Source organism: Protomyctophum parallelum, assembly GCF_964188405.1.
Source record: "Protomyctophum parallelum genome assembly, chromosome: 1".
Taxonomy (NCBI): Eukaryota; Metazoa; Chordata; class Actinopteri; order Myctophiformes; family Myctophidae; genus Protomyctophum; species Protomyctophum parallelum.
Window position 1 is genome coordinate 87,079,758 of NC_139697.1, and position 18,432 is coordinate 87,098,189.

Genomic DNA, 18,432 nt, shown 5'->3' on the forward strand with positions numbered 1-18,432 from the left:
TTTTTTTTTAGATATTTTTTTTGCGGCTTACGCCTTTTATTGATTTTTTAAGGGACAGACAGTAGGCTGACAGGAAACGGGAGAGAGATGGGGGGATGACATGCGGTAAAGGCCGTGTCTGGTCCGGGAGTCGAACCCGCGGCACACCGCGACTGGATCACCAGTCCGGTGCCCAGACCGTTACGCTACGGCCTGGGCCACGCTGGGAAATCTTAAAACACACAGGAGGAGTGTGAAGACACATTTGTGGTTCTCCGATATCTGTGGAAGTGCAGACAGACAGACAGACGGCAAAATCATCAAATGGAGATGACGAATGTCTTTTCTGTTTGTACAGCGGTGACTGTGATATAATCAGTAGTGATAATGATAATGTATTTACCGTAGTACATTTCCACTTCCAGACATACTGTATTCACAAAGTGCTTTACAGAACGGGGTAAAAGAAAGCAGCATGATAAATTACGACTAAAGATCAGTGAATAAGGTAGCAGCCACAAAATGTAAAAAAAAAACCATACATATAAATCAATAAAACTAAATGGCAAGAGGAAAGAAAAGAAAGGCCTTAACATAGAGGTGGGTTTTCAGAAGAGATTTAAAAGATGACACAGATTTTGCACAAGGTAGGGTGTTCCAAAGTCGACCAATCAGTAGTGGCCACCTATTATTCATTAAGGGTTTATTTTTAAATGATATATTTAAAAGATGTTTATTTAAAAGAGCATGGCTCAATGGTTAAAATTATATCTAACAGCACGCTGGGAAATCTTTTTTTTTTTTTTTTTTTTTTAGATATTTTTTTTGCGGCTTACGCCTTTTATTGATTTTTTAAGGGACAGACAGTAGGCTGACAGGAAACGGGAGAGAGATGGGGGGATGACATGCGGTAAAGGCCGTGTCTGGTCCGGGAGTCGAACCCGCGGCACACCGCGACTGGATCACCAGTCCGGTGCCCAGACCGTTACGCTACGGCCTGGGCCACGCTGGGAAATCTTAAAACACACAGGAGGAGTGTGAAGACACATTTGTGGTTCTCCGATATCTGTGGAAGTGCAGACAGACAGACAGACGGCAAAATCATCAAATGGAGATGACGAATGTCTTTTCTGTTTGTACAGCGGTGACTGTGATATAATGCCAGACTGCGTTACCAGGGGTTAGACAGTAAAAAAAAGGGAGCACGAGGAGAAGCGGAGAGCTCACCCACAGAAAAGCCATCTCTGAATAAATACACTAATTTAGATCCTTGCTGCTATGGCAACCTACCCCGTGGAATTTCACCACGAGAACAAATCACACAGGATGGCTGAATTGTCGCAACCGATTGGCCGATTGACACTCCCACACTGCTCAACCGATTGGCCGACTGACACTCCCACACTGTTCACCGATTGGCCGGCTGACACTCCCACACCACTTTCATTGGCCGATTTGCACTTGTGCACGTCTCCTGCGGTTGGTTTACCTGTTCCCTCTCGGCCAGCCTCCGATCCTCCTCTCTCCTCATGTCGTCGAGCCTCCGATGGGGACCCTTCTCCTGCTGCCTCGCCATCTCTCGCTCTTTTCTCTGTTGCTATGAGAAACGGGTGACAGTAGAGAGAGAAATGAGCACAGAGGCAATGTTTTAAGGGAGGTTATAATGGCTTGGCTCATGAGCACAGCCTCTTGGTTTTGTGCAGACAGCTGAAAAACTAAAAGTATAAATGGAATGGAATACTGTAGGAATGGTGACGAGTATCACACACAATCCATTTTATTCAGATTTCTTTTAAAGGACGCCACACCTGCATCTTAAAAAGAAAATATGATAAAACTATTTTTGAGATGCTTGCTCTATTCAAAGGGAAGCTTGCAGAAGTTAATGAAACACACAAGCGAAATTTGTCCCCTACTCATCTCGGGACCGATCAGAGGTAAAGAATTATACTTTCCATGCTTTAAAGATACGCAGAATGCAAAAGACCATCAAGATTTTCATGGGTTAGCCTAAAAAAAAAAGAAATATGGACCTTAACTTTTTCTGGACTATTTCCATTTTCATAGACAGACATTTAACACTCACTACTAGACCTTTGGCTCTGTACTTGGTCTGCTCTTTCCCCCACAGAATAGGGATGTTGGGGTTCAAGTGGTTAAAAGTATATTTGGCGGCTCCCCTGTAGTAACTCTGAGAACTCCCCAAAAGGGTAAGAAAGTAATAGCCAGCCTTCTGGTACTTTTAATTCATATGGACAGACAGACAGACACAGCAAACATGGAGACGTTTCGGCGTCAAGCCTTCCTCAACCCCCTAAAAGAACCCCAGATACCTTGCTGAAGACTCCTGCACTAGAGTATATCACATTCTGGGCGAGAACCCCTTTTTGGTGTTCGCATCATGTCATGCTTTAGCTATTGAAAAATAGCAGATCTACAACTTGTAGGTCTGCTATTTTAGAAAAATCGAAGAACAACTGACATAGAAACATAGCTTTTTCAGAAAACTGTCAGGATGTAGAAGACATTTTTAGAATCTGATCTTGGGTCAGAATGGCTTCCCATTCTGGGCGGGAACCCCTTTTGGTGTTTTACCCCCTCAGGCCGGGAACCCATTTTTGGGTTCTGTACAGTATGTTCAGTATTAAAAAAATACAAAGAATTGATGCTGCTATATAAATATTTGAATTTTTTCATAAAACTTAGGTCAGGCTTTAGAAGGCGTTTTTAGAATCGGCCTTAGGCCTAAATGGGTTAAGAGATCAATATTTCTGCTACAGTATTACCTCCTCAAGGCGACGGCGCTGTTCCTTTTGCTCCTCGATGCGTTTCTGCCGGTCATGTAGCAGCTGCCTCTTGTGCTCCTCAGGATCCCTGCGTTGGGCCGCCAGCTGAGCCTGCTGTCTCTTCAGGGCCTCGGAGCGCTCTTTGTTTTCCTGTTGCAAGCGCAGAAAGTCCCGCCTCAAGGTGGACTCACCGGGCACGTTGAGGATCGAACTAGAGGAAGGATAGCGTTCATGGAGGACAAAGTTATTACGGCAGAAAGGCAAGATCATCTTGGGACACAAAATAATTAAAAGTGCCGTTTTACCTAGACTCCCTCTCATCTCCGCGGTTTTCGTCTTCCTCGTCGCTACCACTGTACTCGTACTCTGTCTCCTCTGGGGGGGAAGAGATAACAGAATAAAGAAAAGTCAAAACATGGGATGAGTGACCCTCTATTGATTCCTTGTTCCTTCAGTTTACTCCCAACGAGGTGAGAGTTATTGGCCTTACCTTTCTCGCCCCGTTTCTTGCGCGTGCGATCGATGTGGTCTTTGAGCTGGATTCGGACCTGTCGCTCGGTAGGCTGGTCCCTGATGAAGGAATGCTTGAGGAGCTGTTCTGTCGATGGACGGCTGGGGTATGTCTTGACGAGGCAGCCTTCTATGAAGTCAATGAATTTTTTCGACCTGGGAGAAGTGCATATAAATAAATGGAAGAAAACCGTTGAGGCACAGGAAGGTGGAGCGCACATTTGGCCTGTTATTAGACAGAGAGAGGGAAGTGCTCCAGGGTTAATCTATGCTCGCATTAAACCATGGGTTCCCAAACTTTTCAGCCTGCGACCCCAAAATAATGCTCCCATTAACACTCAACCTAAACACAGAGGAAACTTTATGCAGTTTTATGCATAAAATGACATGCAGTCTTAGATACCTCTGTACAGTATACGACTCATACCCATGGAATCTGGCCTTACAACCAACCCAGATACCTCCATTAGCTTCCTTAAACCACATTCCAAACGGGTTAGATAATCACCCCCCACAACACTGTGGCGGGTCCTACTCCTAGCCTTTGAATAAAAAAAGTCCTTTTCTTTAGTAGTATTTTACAATGACTGACATTGGGGCTGCGGTGGCTCAGGGCTGGATGGTAACCGCAAGGTTGCCAGTTCGAACCCGGCTCCCCCCAGAGTTAGTGTCGAAGTGTCCTTGAGCAAGACACTGAACCCCTAATTGCTCCCGATGTGCTGGTTGGAGACAACAACTAAGAAGTCTCTCACGTTGAGGAAAACCATGGTTGACTTCGCTGAATTAAAAGTACTAGTCCCTTTCTGAATATATGAACAGCAAACGATGTTCAGTGTGGGTAATCTATCTAATAATTTAGCGATCGCTCGCCCGCTGTCTGTTTTGCGAGCAAAATAGACAGTGGGCGAAACAACTGAAGTTACGCGGAAAAGTGTGTCCCAGTATTAATCTGTGTCGGTCCCAATTTCACTGGTGACCCGGAAGCCGTCCCAACATGCATTCTAAGGAAGTAGTCTGACTGCAGACAGACGGACAGTGACAGAGCAAAAATAGACAACGGGCGAGCGATCGCTAAATTATTAGATAGATCTTCAATGAACATTCTGACGGCCATACCATATTGGTGTATTTACACTGTGGAAGGACGTTTTTTCCATAACTTTACCCGCAAGGTGGCGACCGCATTGCAAAAACCACAGTTCGGTCTTAAAGTCACTCTGGGAAATAAGACGGCTTACACGTCAGGAAGTTGACTGTGAGCTGTGACTGCTGTGTCTTATAACTGCTGTTGGTCAAAACGATGTATTTTTGCATAATAAAAGCACATTTAGCTATATAATTAGGATGAGAAATAATAGTTTAAACTAGTATTTAGTAAACTGTTAGTGGACGCAGCACTGTTTAACCATTTAGTCGAGCTGCGCAGATCCAGATTTCTAAAGGATGACACTATTCTATACTCCACCTAATCAGACAGACATTTAATATTACAGATCAAGTGTGGCCAAGCTACAAAACATCCTTTAAAGTGCATAACAAAGAATGTGGTCAGATATAATTTGGATTCATAGAGCTAACCGCAGGAAGCTATAGCACTCACTCACTCACCATTTCTTGGATTTAAGCTTAGGAGGGGGGTTCCTGGGGATGAGGAAAAGGGCTCTCATAGGGTGCATGTCACACAGAGCTATAGAAAGTGGAGCAGGAGAGAAAATACCCATCATTGTAGCTTAGCTGCACACAAGAGTAAGAAAGTCACAAAGGGAATCAATTTAGTGGCAGAGATTGAATTCATACGCTACACATTACAGTGTGTAAATAATACTAGCTATGATCACACACATTTTGAATATCCTTATACTGTACATGGCTATAGCTATTGTTATTCAATCTTTACTGCTGCTGTCCCAGGCTTTTTGTTACACTGGATATAAGAGCAGGGACTATGAGTCACCGTTTTTCCCAGCGTAGCGTAGGTAGCTAAACCTGTCTGGTTAGCTGAAGAGTTTCTACAGTAAACTGGCTTTTGTTAGGCAGTCTCGATGACATATGAAACGTGACTGAGACAGCCAAAGGCAATCCATTGGCTTGATTTCTTGGCTAAATTACAACTGGAGAACCAGATTTACTTTATATGAGAGGAGATGATTGGTACCTTCAAATAATAAAAAAAAAACGATATGAAAACCACCCAACTATGTAAAGACAACCCAAAGATTAAGTAGGCCGGCTTTGTGCTTTGGTGAAGTTTGGTCCATTTTCAATTGTAACAATGATCATCTGGTGACCAGACAGTGAGTGGCCTTGTGGTTAGAGTGTCCGCCCTGAAACTGGGAGGTTGGGGGTACGATCCCCGGCCGGGTCATACCAAAGACTGTAAAAATGGGACCCAATGCCTCCCTGCTTGGCACTCGGCATCAATGGGTTGGATTGGGGGTCAAATCAACTAATGATTCCCGCTCCAAGAGATGGGTCAAATGCGGGGAACAAATTTCACTGCGGTAACGTGTGTGACTAATCGTATGACTTTGACATCTGCCGAGACTTCAATTAAGCCGTTAAATGACTTGCTTCACATGGCGTTTATGTCATGCCCACCAGCACCAGCAGTGGTCTTGCAAGAACTCTATACACTTACTGATCTCCCCACAAATCTATCTGCAATGATCTAATGTCTTATTCAGTCGGACAGGTTTTACCCCACAAGCCAACTGTCGGGTCACCACCATACCATCTTGATTACAATGCGGTACAGTCCGCAAGGTTCTGCCAAGTCAAATAATATCTCCACGCTGTTCTACAATAGCACGAGCATGCTAGAATGTGTCCTGTCAGGTGTCCGAGTGAGTGTCTGCACTTACGGGGGGCTCCCTCTGCCATCTCAATGGCTGTGATCCCCAGGGACCATATATCGCTCTGAAGAGATACACAATAGACTAGATTAATCCTTATAACTCGCAGTGCACTGCACACACACACACACACACACACACACACACACACACACGCAGTCACGCACGCACGCTCATCCAGACATGCAATGTGGCCGTTACCCTGTAGTCATAGGTGGAGTCTGGGTTCTCGTCACAGGCGATGACCTCGGGCGCCATCCAGTAAGGTGTGCCTATGAAGGTGTTCCGACGTCCCACAGTGCGGTCCAGCTGAGCGCTCACCCCAAAGTCCACTGTGTAGACATGGGAAATATAACTGTTGATAATCTTCAGGGAGCAACGTTCCACGCCTTTCTCTCTCAAAGTCCCATTACATTTGTCATTACAGCTCTTGTCCACACATTTGCCATTGAAAATGAGAGAAATTAGGTCAAATGTCCGCCAAATATGACGTAAATTTGTGGCAACACAAACATTAAATGCCATTGACAATGAAGGGAAATTTGATGTCATATGTAGACGAGCAAATTGGCTAAGCAATCACATCAATTCAGTTCTTCACGAGATGATGTATAATGATAAGAGCACCCCTCACTTCACACAGGGGTGATTTTTAACAGTAGAATTGAGAAATCAGTCAAATCGAGAAAAACAGGGCGAGGAGCGGAAGGGATGGGGGCCCGGAGAAAGCATGTGGGCTGCCTCGGTTGAAAAATAAATGGGGCACGTATATATTTTATATACATTTTACTGTAAAATATAGATTATAAACTGGAAACAAATCCATCAACTTACCAAGTTTGACCTCAGCATTTTCTGTGAGCAGCACATTCTGACCCTTGATGTCCCTGTGGATGACCTTATGGGCATGGAGGTGAGCGAGACCCTGAGGAGAGAGAGACACCATGTCCCAGGTAACCATTCCATAAATGTTTGTAGACCAGACCATTTCAAAAACTGTGTTTTACATTTTGGACATTGTTCAATGTGATGACTGCTGATAGCACCTGGGAGACTGAAGTGTCAAAATAGTATTACCGCAGTTGGAAGATTTCTGACTAAATCAAACGGTAAAATGACAGCAGGCGGTCTGCAACAATAATGCCTAACATCGTTTCAGAATTTAATGACATATACTTCGTTGTATACCCGTGTTTCACAATGGCCAATGTACAGGCTCACAACTCACATAGATCTGCAACAAATTTTAAAGACTCCGAAAATACGGGTACCATAGATTTATCTAGAGAGTGGATGAGGAGCGACAGGCCCGCCCCCCGCCCACTATTCACTTCAATGGAAGTCTGGGGGCTTCGTTGAGACTTCCGCGCGGCGTTTCAGCGTATGGGGTCAGACTCCCATTGGCTTAGGCGCCGTTACAGAGTATGGGGTGAGATGCGGGCAGCCAATCATGACTAGGTCACGCAAAAGTCGCTAAAGCCAACAGCAGCTATCACTTAAGACTTTCCCAAAAGGGATGTGGTATTATATAAATATTTAACCAATGAAAAGTATTTACAGGCTTGTGACTACTTTGTTTTTTCCTGAAGAGAAACAGTTTCGTACATGGTTTCCGCCTGACGGTGACAAAAAAATTCCGATTCTTTGCCTGGCTTGCAACACTGCAAAGTGCTCAGTTAGAACAGGGGTTCTCAACGTTTTTGGCGAGGGATCCCAGGAAATGCCACGTCTCCCGACCCCCTCCCCACCCCCAATACAAATTGGCCGCTACAATAACCTTAATAATAGATCAAATACATAATGAATGAATACTGAAACCAGGTGTAATCAGCTGGAGACAGGGAGACCCCTGTTACTGAACAAACACTCTAGTCTATAGCAATGATTACTATCAGAATATAGTGATTTAACATTTTAACTAAAAATCACACCCATGTGAACTGAGTGGTGCAACTCCCCTCTCTCCCCCCACCACTCAAAACAATATCACTTACCCTACCTTTAAAGGAAAGTGTATGCATGTACTCTGTGACTCTGAATTTCCTTCTATATACAGCTTTTCGTCACAACACGTCACATTTGCCATTGACATGAAAGGAGAATTTACAACGTATGTGAAAATGATTTTTTTATATAATCTGAGGACCCCCCCCAAAATGATTTGTCTTCTCAACCCCAAGGTTGAGAACCCACTGACGACGGCGGTGTGCGTTCTCACCCTGAGGATCTCTCTGCAGATGTAAGCGATCCAGTCCTCCTTCAGAGAGCTGCCCTTGGTGTTCTTAACTAGGTCAGTCACTGAGCCGGCCCCGCAGAACTCCATCACCAGCTTCAGGAAGAAAAGGGCAAGGAAACTTGGTGAGCACAATCAATTTCAATTAAGGCATTTAGCAGACGCTCTTAATCCAGAGCGATTTACATTAAGCAAGAACAAAAAAGCATGGCAATACATCACATACATACAAAATAGTTATCATAAATCGTACGTAAGCTAAGAACGTAACAGTGGAATATCTATAAAAATTTAATGAAACTATGCATATATATACTATATAGTGCTATGTTTACATAAAATGCTATAAGTCTACATAAACTGCCATTTAAGTCTACATAAAATGCTGTCTAAGTTACATAAATTGAGCCTTTGCATACGCCTGTAGGTTGTCGAGGCTAGGGCAAGTACTACGGCAAGTGCTGTGGGTTAAGATAGAGTCTGAAGATGTGCGTTGTCAGACTGCGGCGGAAGACTGGGAGTGAATCTGTAGTTCCGATTGTAATGGGAAGTGCATTCCATAGTTTTGGAGCCAGAAGGGAGAAGAGTTTGGGACGTATGGAGCGTTGTACGGCCATATAAAGACAAAACTAAAAACATCATGGCCTCATTGAACACAGACGCTGACAGACCCAAAGTTGGTCGTCGTGTCCCGGTGGGCTCTTCTTGACGAAGGCGCCGTAATAGGTGGCGATGTTGCGATGGTGGCTGTATTTCTTCAGCATGTTGATCTCCGCTTTGATCTCTTCCTCTTCTTCCTCCGTGACGTCCATCACCTTGATGGCCGCCAGCTGGCCCGTCTTCACATGACGGCCCTGATTGAAAGGGGGGGGGGGGTGTTTGAGAAGGCTAATGTGGTCAATCAAAAGCAAACGAGTGTAAAAATCAAGGCGTTTAGTGTCACATAGTCACTATTGTACTTCAAGCTTTCTCAACGGTGTGGTGTAATAAAATAAAATGAATTAATTGTAATAAAAAGGAAAAATAGACAGCAGCCAAACAAGGGAAATGGAATAAATATCTTCTATAATAAATATCTAACTTTTCTGAGGGCATGGCTCGTCCAAGCTACATACACATACTACTATAATGTGTAATAATAATAATGTCATTACATTTTGCTTCCCCAGTGTCACAGCTTCTGAAGAAAGCGTCTTATCTTGTCATCACTACTATTCGCTAAAACGTGGATTAAACAGCTGTAATCTTCTGCGTTCTGCTTTAGGTCAATGTCTGAGAGACAGGAAACGGGGAGAGAGTCCGGGAGAGACAGGCGGTGATAAATTGACCGGCTGGAACGGAACTCGAACCGGGGCACGCCGCGCTGTCAGGCGTCAGGCATCAGACCCCCCCCCCCCCCCCCCCCTAAACCTCGATCAGGTCACCCGAATTGCTATAATCTCAAAAAGGCAGCATTGTAGATAATATCTGATAAGGGGTACAAACTCCGGTTGGGATCAATCTGAGCTCCAGAATGCTCAATATTCAGTGCCTGCCACCTCATTCTTCCTTGACATACTTTGAGTTCCACACTGCCCCCCACTCCCAACATGTCATGTCTCACCTTGTACACCTGTCCATAGGTCCCATTGCCAACAACCTCAACCAGCTCAAATATTCCTGCTGGATCCTGAGGGAAAGAATCAGATGGACAGAGACAGAGACACGGGGTTAAAACATATTATACATCATTAGCCCAGAGCCCCAGACAACAAAAACCTCCAGACAGAATATTGCAGAATTTATGTCTGTCAGTGAAACTTATGTGGCATTTCAAATCCAATTCCTTTTATTTGAATTGTATGCTTTAAAATAATTTTATAGAATAAGATATACAACACCAGACACAAAGACAAGCACAAGATAGGGATTTGACTGTATGGTCTCTTTCTGATGCGTATGTTGCTTATTTAATTTTTCCGACCACTGAAAATGTCATTCACGAGACACTAATAATGGTCTAAATAGTTGATTGGCTACAGAGTACATAATCTATCGCCCCCCTCCCCATCGGGAATGAAAAAGACAGTTCCACCTTCACACCATTTCTCATGCTGTGTGGGCGGCAGGATCACTGCACTGGGTTTACAATGTACTGTGTATGTATGGCATATCCTATCCTCGCTTAAATTTTTTTTTTTTTCAAACCTCATTTTGACAACGGAGAGGGCTCTCGTTCGAAGGAGGGTTTATAATACATACGTTAAGACAGCTTTGGTAGTTAAATGGTGAAAGGAACCCCAGACTTGTGTGTTCACAGAAACAAACCCACTTTTCAGAACAACAAGACAAATAATAGCCATAGGGTTGAGCACAGCTATGTACGCACAAGTATAAGTATAAGAGGAAAGAAGAGATGGAAGGAAGGTGTGAGAGAATGAAGGTATGGAAGAGGATAATGCAATTATCCAGAGGGTAGAAAGACGGAGGCGGCAGCATCACCCACATCCAAAACGGAGAGTGGGCTGAGAGGGAATCAAGTGATAGAGGGGGGAGGGTAGAGCTGCTGTGCTAAAGGAGTATGGAGGATTGCACCAGCAGCACACCGTCCGTCAACAATGATCACAAAAAGTGCATAGACAAGCAAGTGGCAAAACCGCTGGGGTCCGGAGCAAAAAGAGAATTTTGTAATCCCTCTACCAAACAGACAAAATGAGCATTCTTATACATCTGTGTAGTCTAGTCTCTAGTAGTCAACTCTTACATTAGCATGTGTGCTCAACAAATCTGAGAATGTAATGCCTCTAGACTGTATAATATTATCAATGCATGTCATGCTAAACTATTATACATCACACCTAGTGTGCAAACTGTGATACTGAGATTAGCCTAATATAAAGATATTTGTAGCCTCAGAGTAACCACAGCCCATCAGGGCATGGACTCTAAGGTCTTGAAAGCATTCCATAGGGTAGCTGGGCCCACATGCTTCACATAGCTGCTTCACATCCAAGCTGACACAGCTTGGATGGACTGGACTGGTGGATGTCCAATAGCTTCCTCCATCTAGTGTTACACAATTTGCAAAAACAGTCCATGTATGTTTGACTCAATCTAGTGTTACATAATTTAAATACATCTTGAAATAAGTGTCATTAAATAGTTAACTTAATTTTTTCCAAACTAAGAAAGGCATTTATTTTTTTCTTGGAATCATCATGTGTTGCAACTTTTAAACAACAAATGCCAAGTATGTATCACATATGCTCAACCATCCATACAAATTCACAGAGTTAAAATAAAACATATATGATATTGTCGTCAGTTATTGATGCAATCTCTGTGACATTTGGCAACAGGCCACCACAATAAGAATAAATAAACTGACTTTGTTTTGTTGTCCATTGACCAGATAGTGAAACTGAAAGTTACTTTTCTTGCACTGTAAAGTTTCAAATGACTTAGTTAGAACTAGACTAGAGTAATCTAGTAAAAAGGGTGGCGACACAAGCGTTGACTCCCATTGTAACAATGGAATGCGGAAGTGCTCGTTCTATCTCAATAGGATAGTTCCAATGTTTGGAACTATAGCCCGAGATCAAAGCGTGTCGCCACTCTCTTACTAGATTTTGTCTGGTTAGAACGTAAGGAATCACAAAACAGTTTTTTCTTATCTTTTTCTATTTAGAGATTGAATTACTCCCCCTAAAACCATATAGGATTTGAGTGGTTTGAGGTAATCCATAACATTACCATTTATTCTATGCCTGTCTATCTCTGTTTGAACTTGTGAAGGTTAAGTGGTGTTTTTTTTACGCAATGGCGACAATAAGATATTTTTCACAGAAAAGACACTTTGTCGCCAAAATGGTATATGTACATGTATGTAATTGCTAGTGACTTGTTTGTCTATTTTATTAATTAATTATCTCTACTGAAACATTTGAAAAAATCCCAGAAAAGAATAAAAAGTCATTCATCATGCACAGGCCTTTACTTGAATATAATGCTGCACAGGGCTTCAAATATACTATAGGACACTAAAACTTAAAACAGAAAAGGGCATTTCTTGCTTCCCACGAGAATGAGTTCAAACATTTTGAGGAATGGCTTTCCACAGGTACAATTTATATTTAAATAAAGTTTACAGTTGTGTACAATGAATGTATTGTTGTGTACCGAGTTCACAATGGACTGGTTGTTGTGTAATACTATAGTAACACTGTAGTCATAGGGAACAAAGCAATCATTTTTGTTCAGTGCATTAGAACCTACCCCTTTTGTCTATTGTTGTTTTTAGTTTATTCACAAACTTTTTTTCCACTTTATTATACAAAATACAAATCCTTGCACATATCAATGCCAATTTTACCAAATGCCTCGTCTAATGGTTGTTGTTCTCTAGTCTTTTTTCATGCATTGATCCAATTGTCACTTCCTTAGTGGTTACTCACATCTGCTGTTAAGCAATAATGGCATGGATTTGAGAGTGGCAGAAGTCAAATGGTAGTGTTGTACAACTTCATTGCACTGTAGTTGTACAGTAAATCCCAGAATGTTTTTGAGCGAATGCAACACTCTGTTCCCTGCAAATGCATTATGCTCCCAAAATCTCTAACCACTGCTCTTCATGAATGTGGACTTGTTAAACAAGGATTTTAAAGTGATGGATTTAGCACTGATGGAAAAGGCTGTGCAAAATATTATATCAATAGATATCATGATATGAGAGATATCCTCTGGGATTTGGAATATCACAATAGTGACAAACAAGTGTTGTCTATTTGTGGTTTTACAAAGTAGTGATTTAATTTGCTGAACTTACTTGACTGTCCTAGCTGTTCTAGTAATTGTAGGCATGATGAGTGTAAAAATCTTTCGAAAGCCTCATCCTCACAACATCAATCGAGGAGGTACTTAGTCAAATCATATTTGATTTTGTCCATCTCACTCATGGATGAGCAAAACGAATTCTCACATTCCTTAGCCCAAAGATGCAACAGTGATTTTGAGTCAGATTTAACTATTATTTGTTTCGTAAAGATTTCCATGTAATAATACACAGTACATGATGATATCCAGACATGATGAGACTGAGGCAGTAGCCTATAAGGTGTGTCACCTACTCTAGTCCGGCAGCCAACAGGCTTCTTTTGTTAAAGTGCAAAATTTGTTATATGGTCTTTTTTTATTGGCCTAAAATATTGTCAATTTTGAGGCTGCACTAATAACTTGGGGCAGGCCCGTCTAGAGTTTGAATGGACAGGTATAAGTCAAAAGGGAGACATCGAAGAGGAAGGACGGGTCGGGTGGGGAGGATCAACATATGGAATGTCATAACAGGTCAGCTCCATATATGGAGATCTAAGAGTTTGAGGTCAGATGTGGAGTTGCTGGCCAATATTGATTGATGACATCTGGGGTCTCGATATATGAGCTTAATTGCGACAGCAGATTGCATTTACTATGACATCAGATGTCATAGTGATGTCACGAGACCTGGACACCATATATGGGGGCTTTCGTGGGGATTTTGAGTGATACACTGACTGACTGACGGTAATTGCACGTTTTCATAGTAAATGAGACCTGTGGTCGCAGACTCGCAATAAGGCAAAAATGTCAAACTTTCCTTAAGCTTTAAGTAGGATGTGACATGTCAAACTATGGGGGTTTTCATGATTCCGAATCCACTCCAAGCATTAGTTATGCACAAAAAACACTCCTTGGGCTAAAAGTGGCCTCATGACAAATGTGATGAGGTCAGCATAACAAATTGGGCACATCCGGCAGTCAGGGTTGTGGAGTGGGACATTTGACTAAAAGTGCCCAAAATGTATGTAAGGATAGAAGAGATGCCCCCTTCAAAAGAGAAGCTCGGCAAGCACAATCAACACTCAAAGGGATATCGTCACTAAATAAATTAGAGCGAGCAAACACGAATGTGGCCAACAATTGTGATGAGCGATGCACTGTAGTGCACAGCCACAGTGTGTGGAAGGGGATCCAACATGTATGCACTGTTAATTGTCAGACAATTCATAACAAAAAAAATGTAAATGTGTGAAACTGAGGTCTTTCATACAGTGTGAGATTCAAACTGGATAACACCGCATCTGTGATTGTGACTGATTTCTACATTGGTGGTTCCCAAACTCTTTCACATCAAGGACCCCCAAATTGACAGTAATTGGCCCGCTGACCCCCATTTGAAGAGACACGCCAGGGAGGGACCCCCATAAGACACGCCAGGGAGGGACCCCCATAAGAACATTTTTACGGTTCACTTCCAGCAGTGATTCTCAACCAGCTTTAATTTCAACCACCATATGCAACAAGCTACGGACCCCCATTAAATGGAATTGATTTCTATCTCCGAGACCCCAATTTGTATCGTTAAATCAATGTTAAATTAACTCTGAGTTACAGACCCATACGGGTCCATTTGGTTCATTTAGCTGGGGACGCCCTGGAACTTTCTCAAGGACCCAGGACCCCACTTTGAGAACCACTGCTCTACATAGCACTGCCAAAATGTTACCAGCATTTGCCTGTGCCTGGTGCAAATGTGGTGGTTGTGGAACTGGAACCACCAACACAGAAAGCTCCAACAAAACTAAGGAAAAATGTAAGCAAGTGTGAGTGAGTGAGGCCTGTTATGTGTGTTAGACGTGTTTACTGTGGTTGACAATGACAGGGTGGTTTGGCAGAATGGGATGGGGATCGATCACGGACGGCAGACAGTGCATGGTTCTCCAATATGCTTTGGAAAAGATTGTGTTTGTGTAATTCTTGTTTGTGTCCACATAGCCATAGGCGGCGGGTGCATAAGGCTAGGGAAGGCTTAGCCTTCCCAAAAATTATGCTGGGTATTTTTTTTATATATATAATATATGTGCGCAGCATTATAGAAGGTGTCAGAACTCAGCAGCGCCAGTGCCCGCACGGTTCACAGTTCACACCACTGCAGCAACACTGGCACGTTCAGTGGAGTGACTGCTGTCTCTGTGCCGTCTGTGGAGAGCCATGAGCCGCGACTCCCGGAGGGGCAGCAACACGCCAACACCGCCGGGTAATCTACACTGTCACTGACTGACTGACTCGAGACTTGAGAAAAAGACGTCCAAAAGTCGTTGTCTGTGTATAGGCTAATTCATTGGTAAAAGTATGCTAAATAACTCATTTTTAGACCATCTGGGAAATAAATAAATAAATAAATCCGCGGCGGCGGCCTCGCTCCGCTCGGCCGCGAGAATCCCCCCCCAACGCAATTCTATAGCCTACCCAAAGGTAAAACGCACCCGCCGCCTATGCACATAGCACATAGTATTATGTCAACTCAGCATACAGGTACATGTAGAATTGTAGATGTTGCAGTAGGCCAGTGGCAGTATATGTGACTGTGTGTGTGTGGTGTTGGTCTAGTGGTCTACCACGTTAAAAAACCAAAACGGCCACCCATGTTCAAAGACTTGAATCAATGAATCTCATTGGAATACTCACCCTCAGAGCGGCGAGGTCTATCTCATCCAGGCTTCGTGTGGGGGCGTTTTCAGTCATTGCTGGCAAAACTTGGAACGGTGGCTAACAAGTTAGCCAGCTGATTGCAAATACGAAAACTGGAGGGCTGTATAAGCTCGATGCCGCTTGTCTTTAGGGGGGATTGTGTCGGTGACTGTGCTCCAACTATTACAACAACTTGATTTCACATCGCACACACACCGGGGCTGTGCAGTGGATCACACGACACAGACGCGCCCAGCTGGCTAGCTCGCGTTAGCCCTGGCAAAGAGCTGCTGGATATCTGCAGTTGTTTGTTTTTTTAAAGAAAAAACACATAAGTCAACCGGGACAATTCGTTCAAAACGAAACTCGTTTTCACGTTGCTGATTATTTTACGTTGTGATTCAGGTTGCTATCGAGTGTGTTAAAGCGTCAAGTCGCAGGATTTCAGCATATTGCGCCTCCACTAGTGTTGTTGAACACCTTGCTGCTGCTGCGTTCATGTTGATCTTTACTGCTGCATGGCAACAACCCAGTGAGCAGCGCACACACACAACCAAATGACACTTAAAAGACTCTGGTCTGATGTGATGGCCGCCTATCTTTTTAACAACATGTTCATTCCCCAGCAGCCAGGTATATCGGATTCGTCGTATCAAGCCCGAAATACACAAAAATATATACACTAAATAATAATTCCTCTTTCGTGTTGTTGACACCGTTTTCAAACTTCGGGACGTGACTTTTGTTTTGCCTTAAAATCAATAGGAGCGCACGCTAATGAAGAGCTATAGCGAAGTCAGGTGCGGAGGTATACGTCCAAAAAAACCACAGCTACGTTGCTAACGCTAGCGAGCTAAACGGGCTTCAACAACAAACATCCAACTCTGGAACTTTCCGTCTTCATCCATGTTCCGTGTGACAGTCTCTCCCTCGGTCCGTCGCCTTGCACCGCCAGCCAGCCAGGCAGGCGACCAAAACACACACACACACACACACAGTTGATTCAACGTCAAAAACACAAGCCGTATAAACGAACGACAGTCGTTCAGCAGCAGCAAGCGGCCCTCTCTCTCTCCTCTCTCCCTCTCCGCTGGTTGGGAGATTATAATAAGCAGCGATGCCGCTTGCTTGTTTCGAGCTGCGACATCCAAGTTTTACGCACTTTTAGAAGGTGTATTTCTCCACGGGCAGCAGGCAGGCACAGCCAGGGCGGCGCATACAAACTGCGGCGAGCAGGAAACTTGTTATTTCGCCATGTTATGTTATGTCTGTCGCCCTGCTACGCTCCCTCCCATTCTGTCGTGTGAGTGAGGTGGTGTTGTGTTGTTACGACGATCCGTTGAACACTCCTCAAGTGTTTCTCCCCCCCTCCCTCTCTCTCTCTCTAGTCTGTTACTGCTACTACGGTATTTCAGCAGGGACAAATTACCTGAAACTAGACTCGCGCACAGTGCACACACACACACGCGCGCGCGCGCACACACACACACACACACACATTGATTGATTGATTGAAATATGTATTAACAGTTTGCAGAATTACAGTACATTTCAAGCACAACTCAATTACAATACAAAGACTGTTAACTATGAGTGGACGACCCAATAAAGCATTACACTTGTTTACAAGAGGGTCCTTGACCTTGTTCAATTCATCAAAACATTTACAAATAGACACTTTTCTATATAGCCAAAGAACAGAACAGGAATTCATCATAATGGGGGTAAAAAGGGAAAAGAAACATATAAAGTGAGGGGGAAATGGGTGGGGGGAGGGGGATTCAGATTTTACGGGGGCCGGTTTCGAATTGCAGTCGTCCGTAGGTGCCCTTTGAGAGCGGTTTTGAAGGAGTCAAGGGATTCGCATGTCTTAATGACACACACACACACACACACGCACACACACACACACACACACACACACACACACACACACACACACGCACGCACACACTCACTCAGCTACAACAACAATAGTGTGTGTGTGTGTGTGTGTGTGTGTGTGTGTGTGTGTGTGTGTGTGTGTGTGTGTGTGTGTGTGTGTGTGTGTGTGTCGTTTCAGGTAATACACACACACTACACAAGCTGTAATTTAGGGCTACCCTATACAAAAAAGTTGGACCACATTTTAACTGTTCAAAATCAAATAGGCTATTCGTAATTATCTACCAAGCATAGAAAATTAGTATTTATAATTAATCTGTAATGACACTGCCGGATGACTTAAAATAAATGACAGTGACAGTTTATTGGAGGCTGAATGTGAGCTCATAAAATATTATGCTTGTTTTAGGTATGTATAATAAAAACAATCTTCTACAAGTTAAGTGTCGGGTTATGGATTTTGATAGTTAGTCACAGGTAACATCAATGATGATGTGGTTCATCAGATGTATTCAAGAAACTTTACCAATACTTGCGTTAAGGGGTGGCGGAGTATTAATTACATTTTTCCATAAATTTCCATTATGGTAAAATATTAGCACTTAGCTATAGATACCTATTAGAATTGCAGTGCATACAACTTTAGGCAGTTTTTGCTTCATTTTCATATAGGATAGGAGACAAGAAACTAGGGTAGATAGTG

At 43.3% G+C, this 18,432-nt stretch overlaps 1 protein-coding gene across 7 annotated transcripts in view; it reads right to left on the reverse strand.

Moving 5' to 3' along the window:
* The window catches only part of mink1 (misshapen-like kinase 1), a 38,110-nt gene extending 20,934 nt beyond the window's left edge, over nucleotides 1-17,176 (reverse strand). For 6 of the 7 annotated variants that reach the window (XM_083763439.1, XM_083763443.1, XM_083763442.1 and 3 more), the window contains exons 1-12: nucleotides 15,843-17,176; nucleotides 9,964-10,029; nucleotides 9,032-9,214; nucleotides 8,346-8,456; nucleotides 6,962-7,052; nucleotides 6,329-6,459; nucleotides 6,137-6,191; nucleotides 4,884-4,962; nucleotides 3,256-3,431; nucleotides 3,071-3,140; nucleotides 2,766-2,976; nucleotides 1,469-1,576 (exon numbers count right to left, since the gene is read on the reverse strand). In XM_083763439.1, coding sequence (XP_083619565.1) covers nucleotides 1,469-1,576; nucleotides 2,766-2,976; nucleotides 3,071-3,140; nucleotides 3,256-3,431; nucleotides 4,884-4,962; nucleotides 6,137-6,191; nucleotides 6,329-6,459; nucleotides 6,962-7,052; nucleotides 8,346-8,456; nucleotides 9,032-9,214; nucleotides 9,964-10,029; nucleotides 15,843-15,899 — 1,338 coding nt within the window. In that variant the 5' untranslated portion in view covers nucleotides 15,900-17,176. The remainder of the gene's footprint in view (nucleotides 1-1,468; nucleotides 1,577-2,765; nucleotides 2,977-3,070; nucleotides 3,141-3,255; nucleotides 3,432-4,883; nucleotides 4,963-6,136; nucleotides 6,192-6,328; nucleotides 6,460-6,961; nucleotides 7,053-8,345; nucleotides 8,457-9,031; nucleotides 9,215-9,963; nucleotides 10,030-15,842) is intronic. The other variant, XM_083763441.1, reaches the window with a different exon arrangement.
* Nucleotides 17,177-18,432: the final 1,256 nt, after the last annotated feature.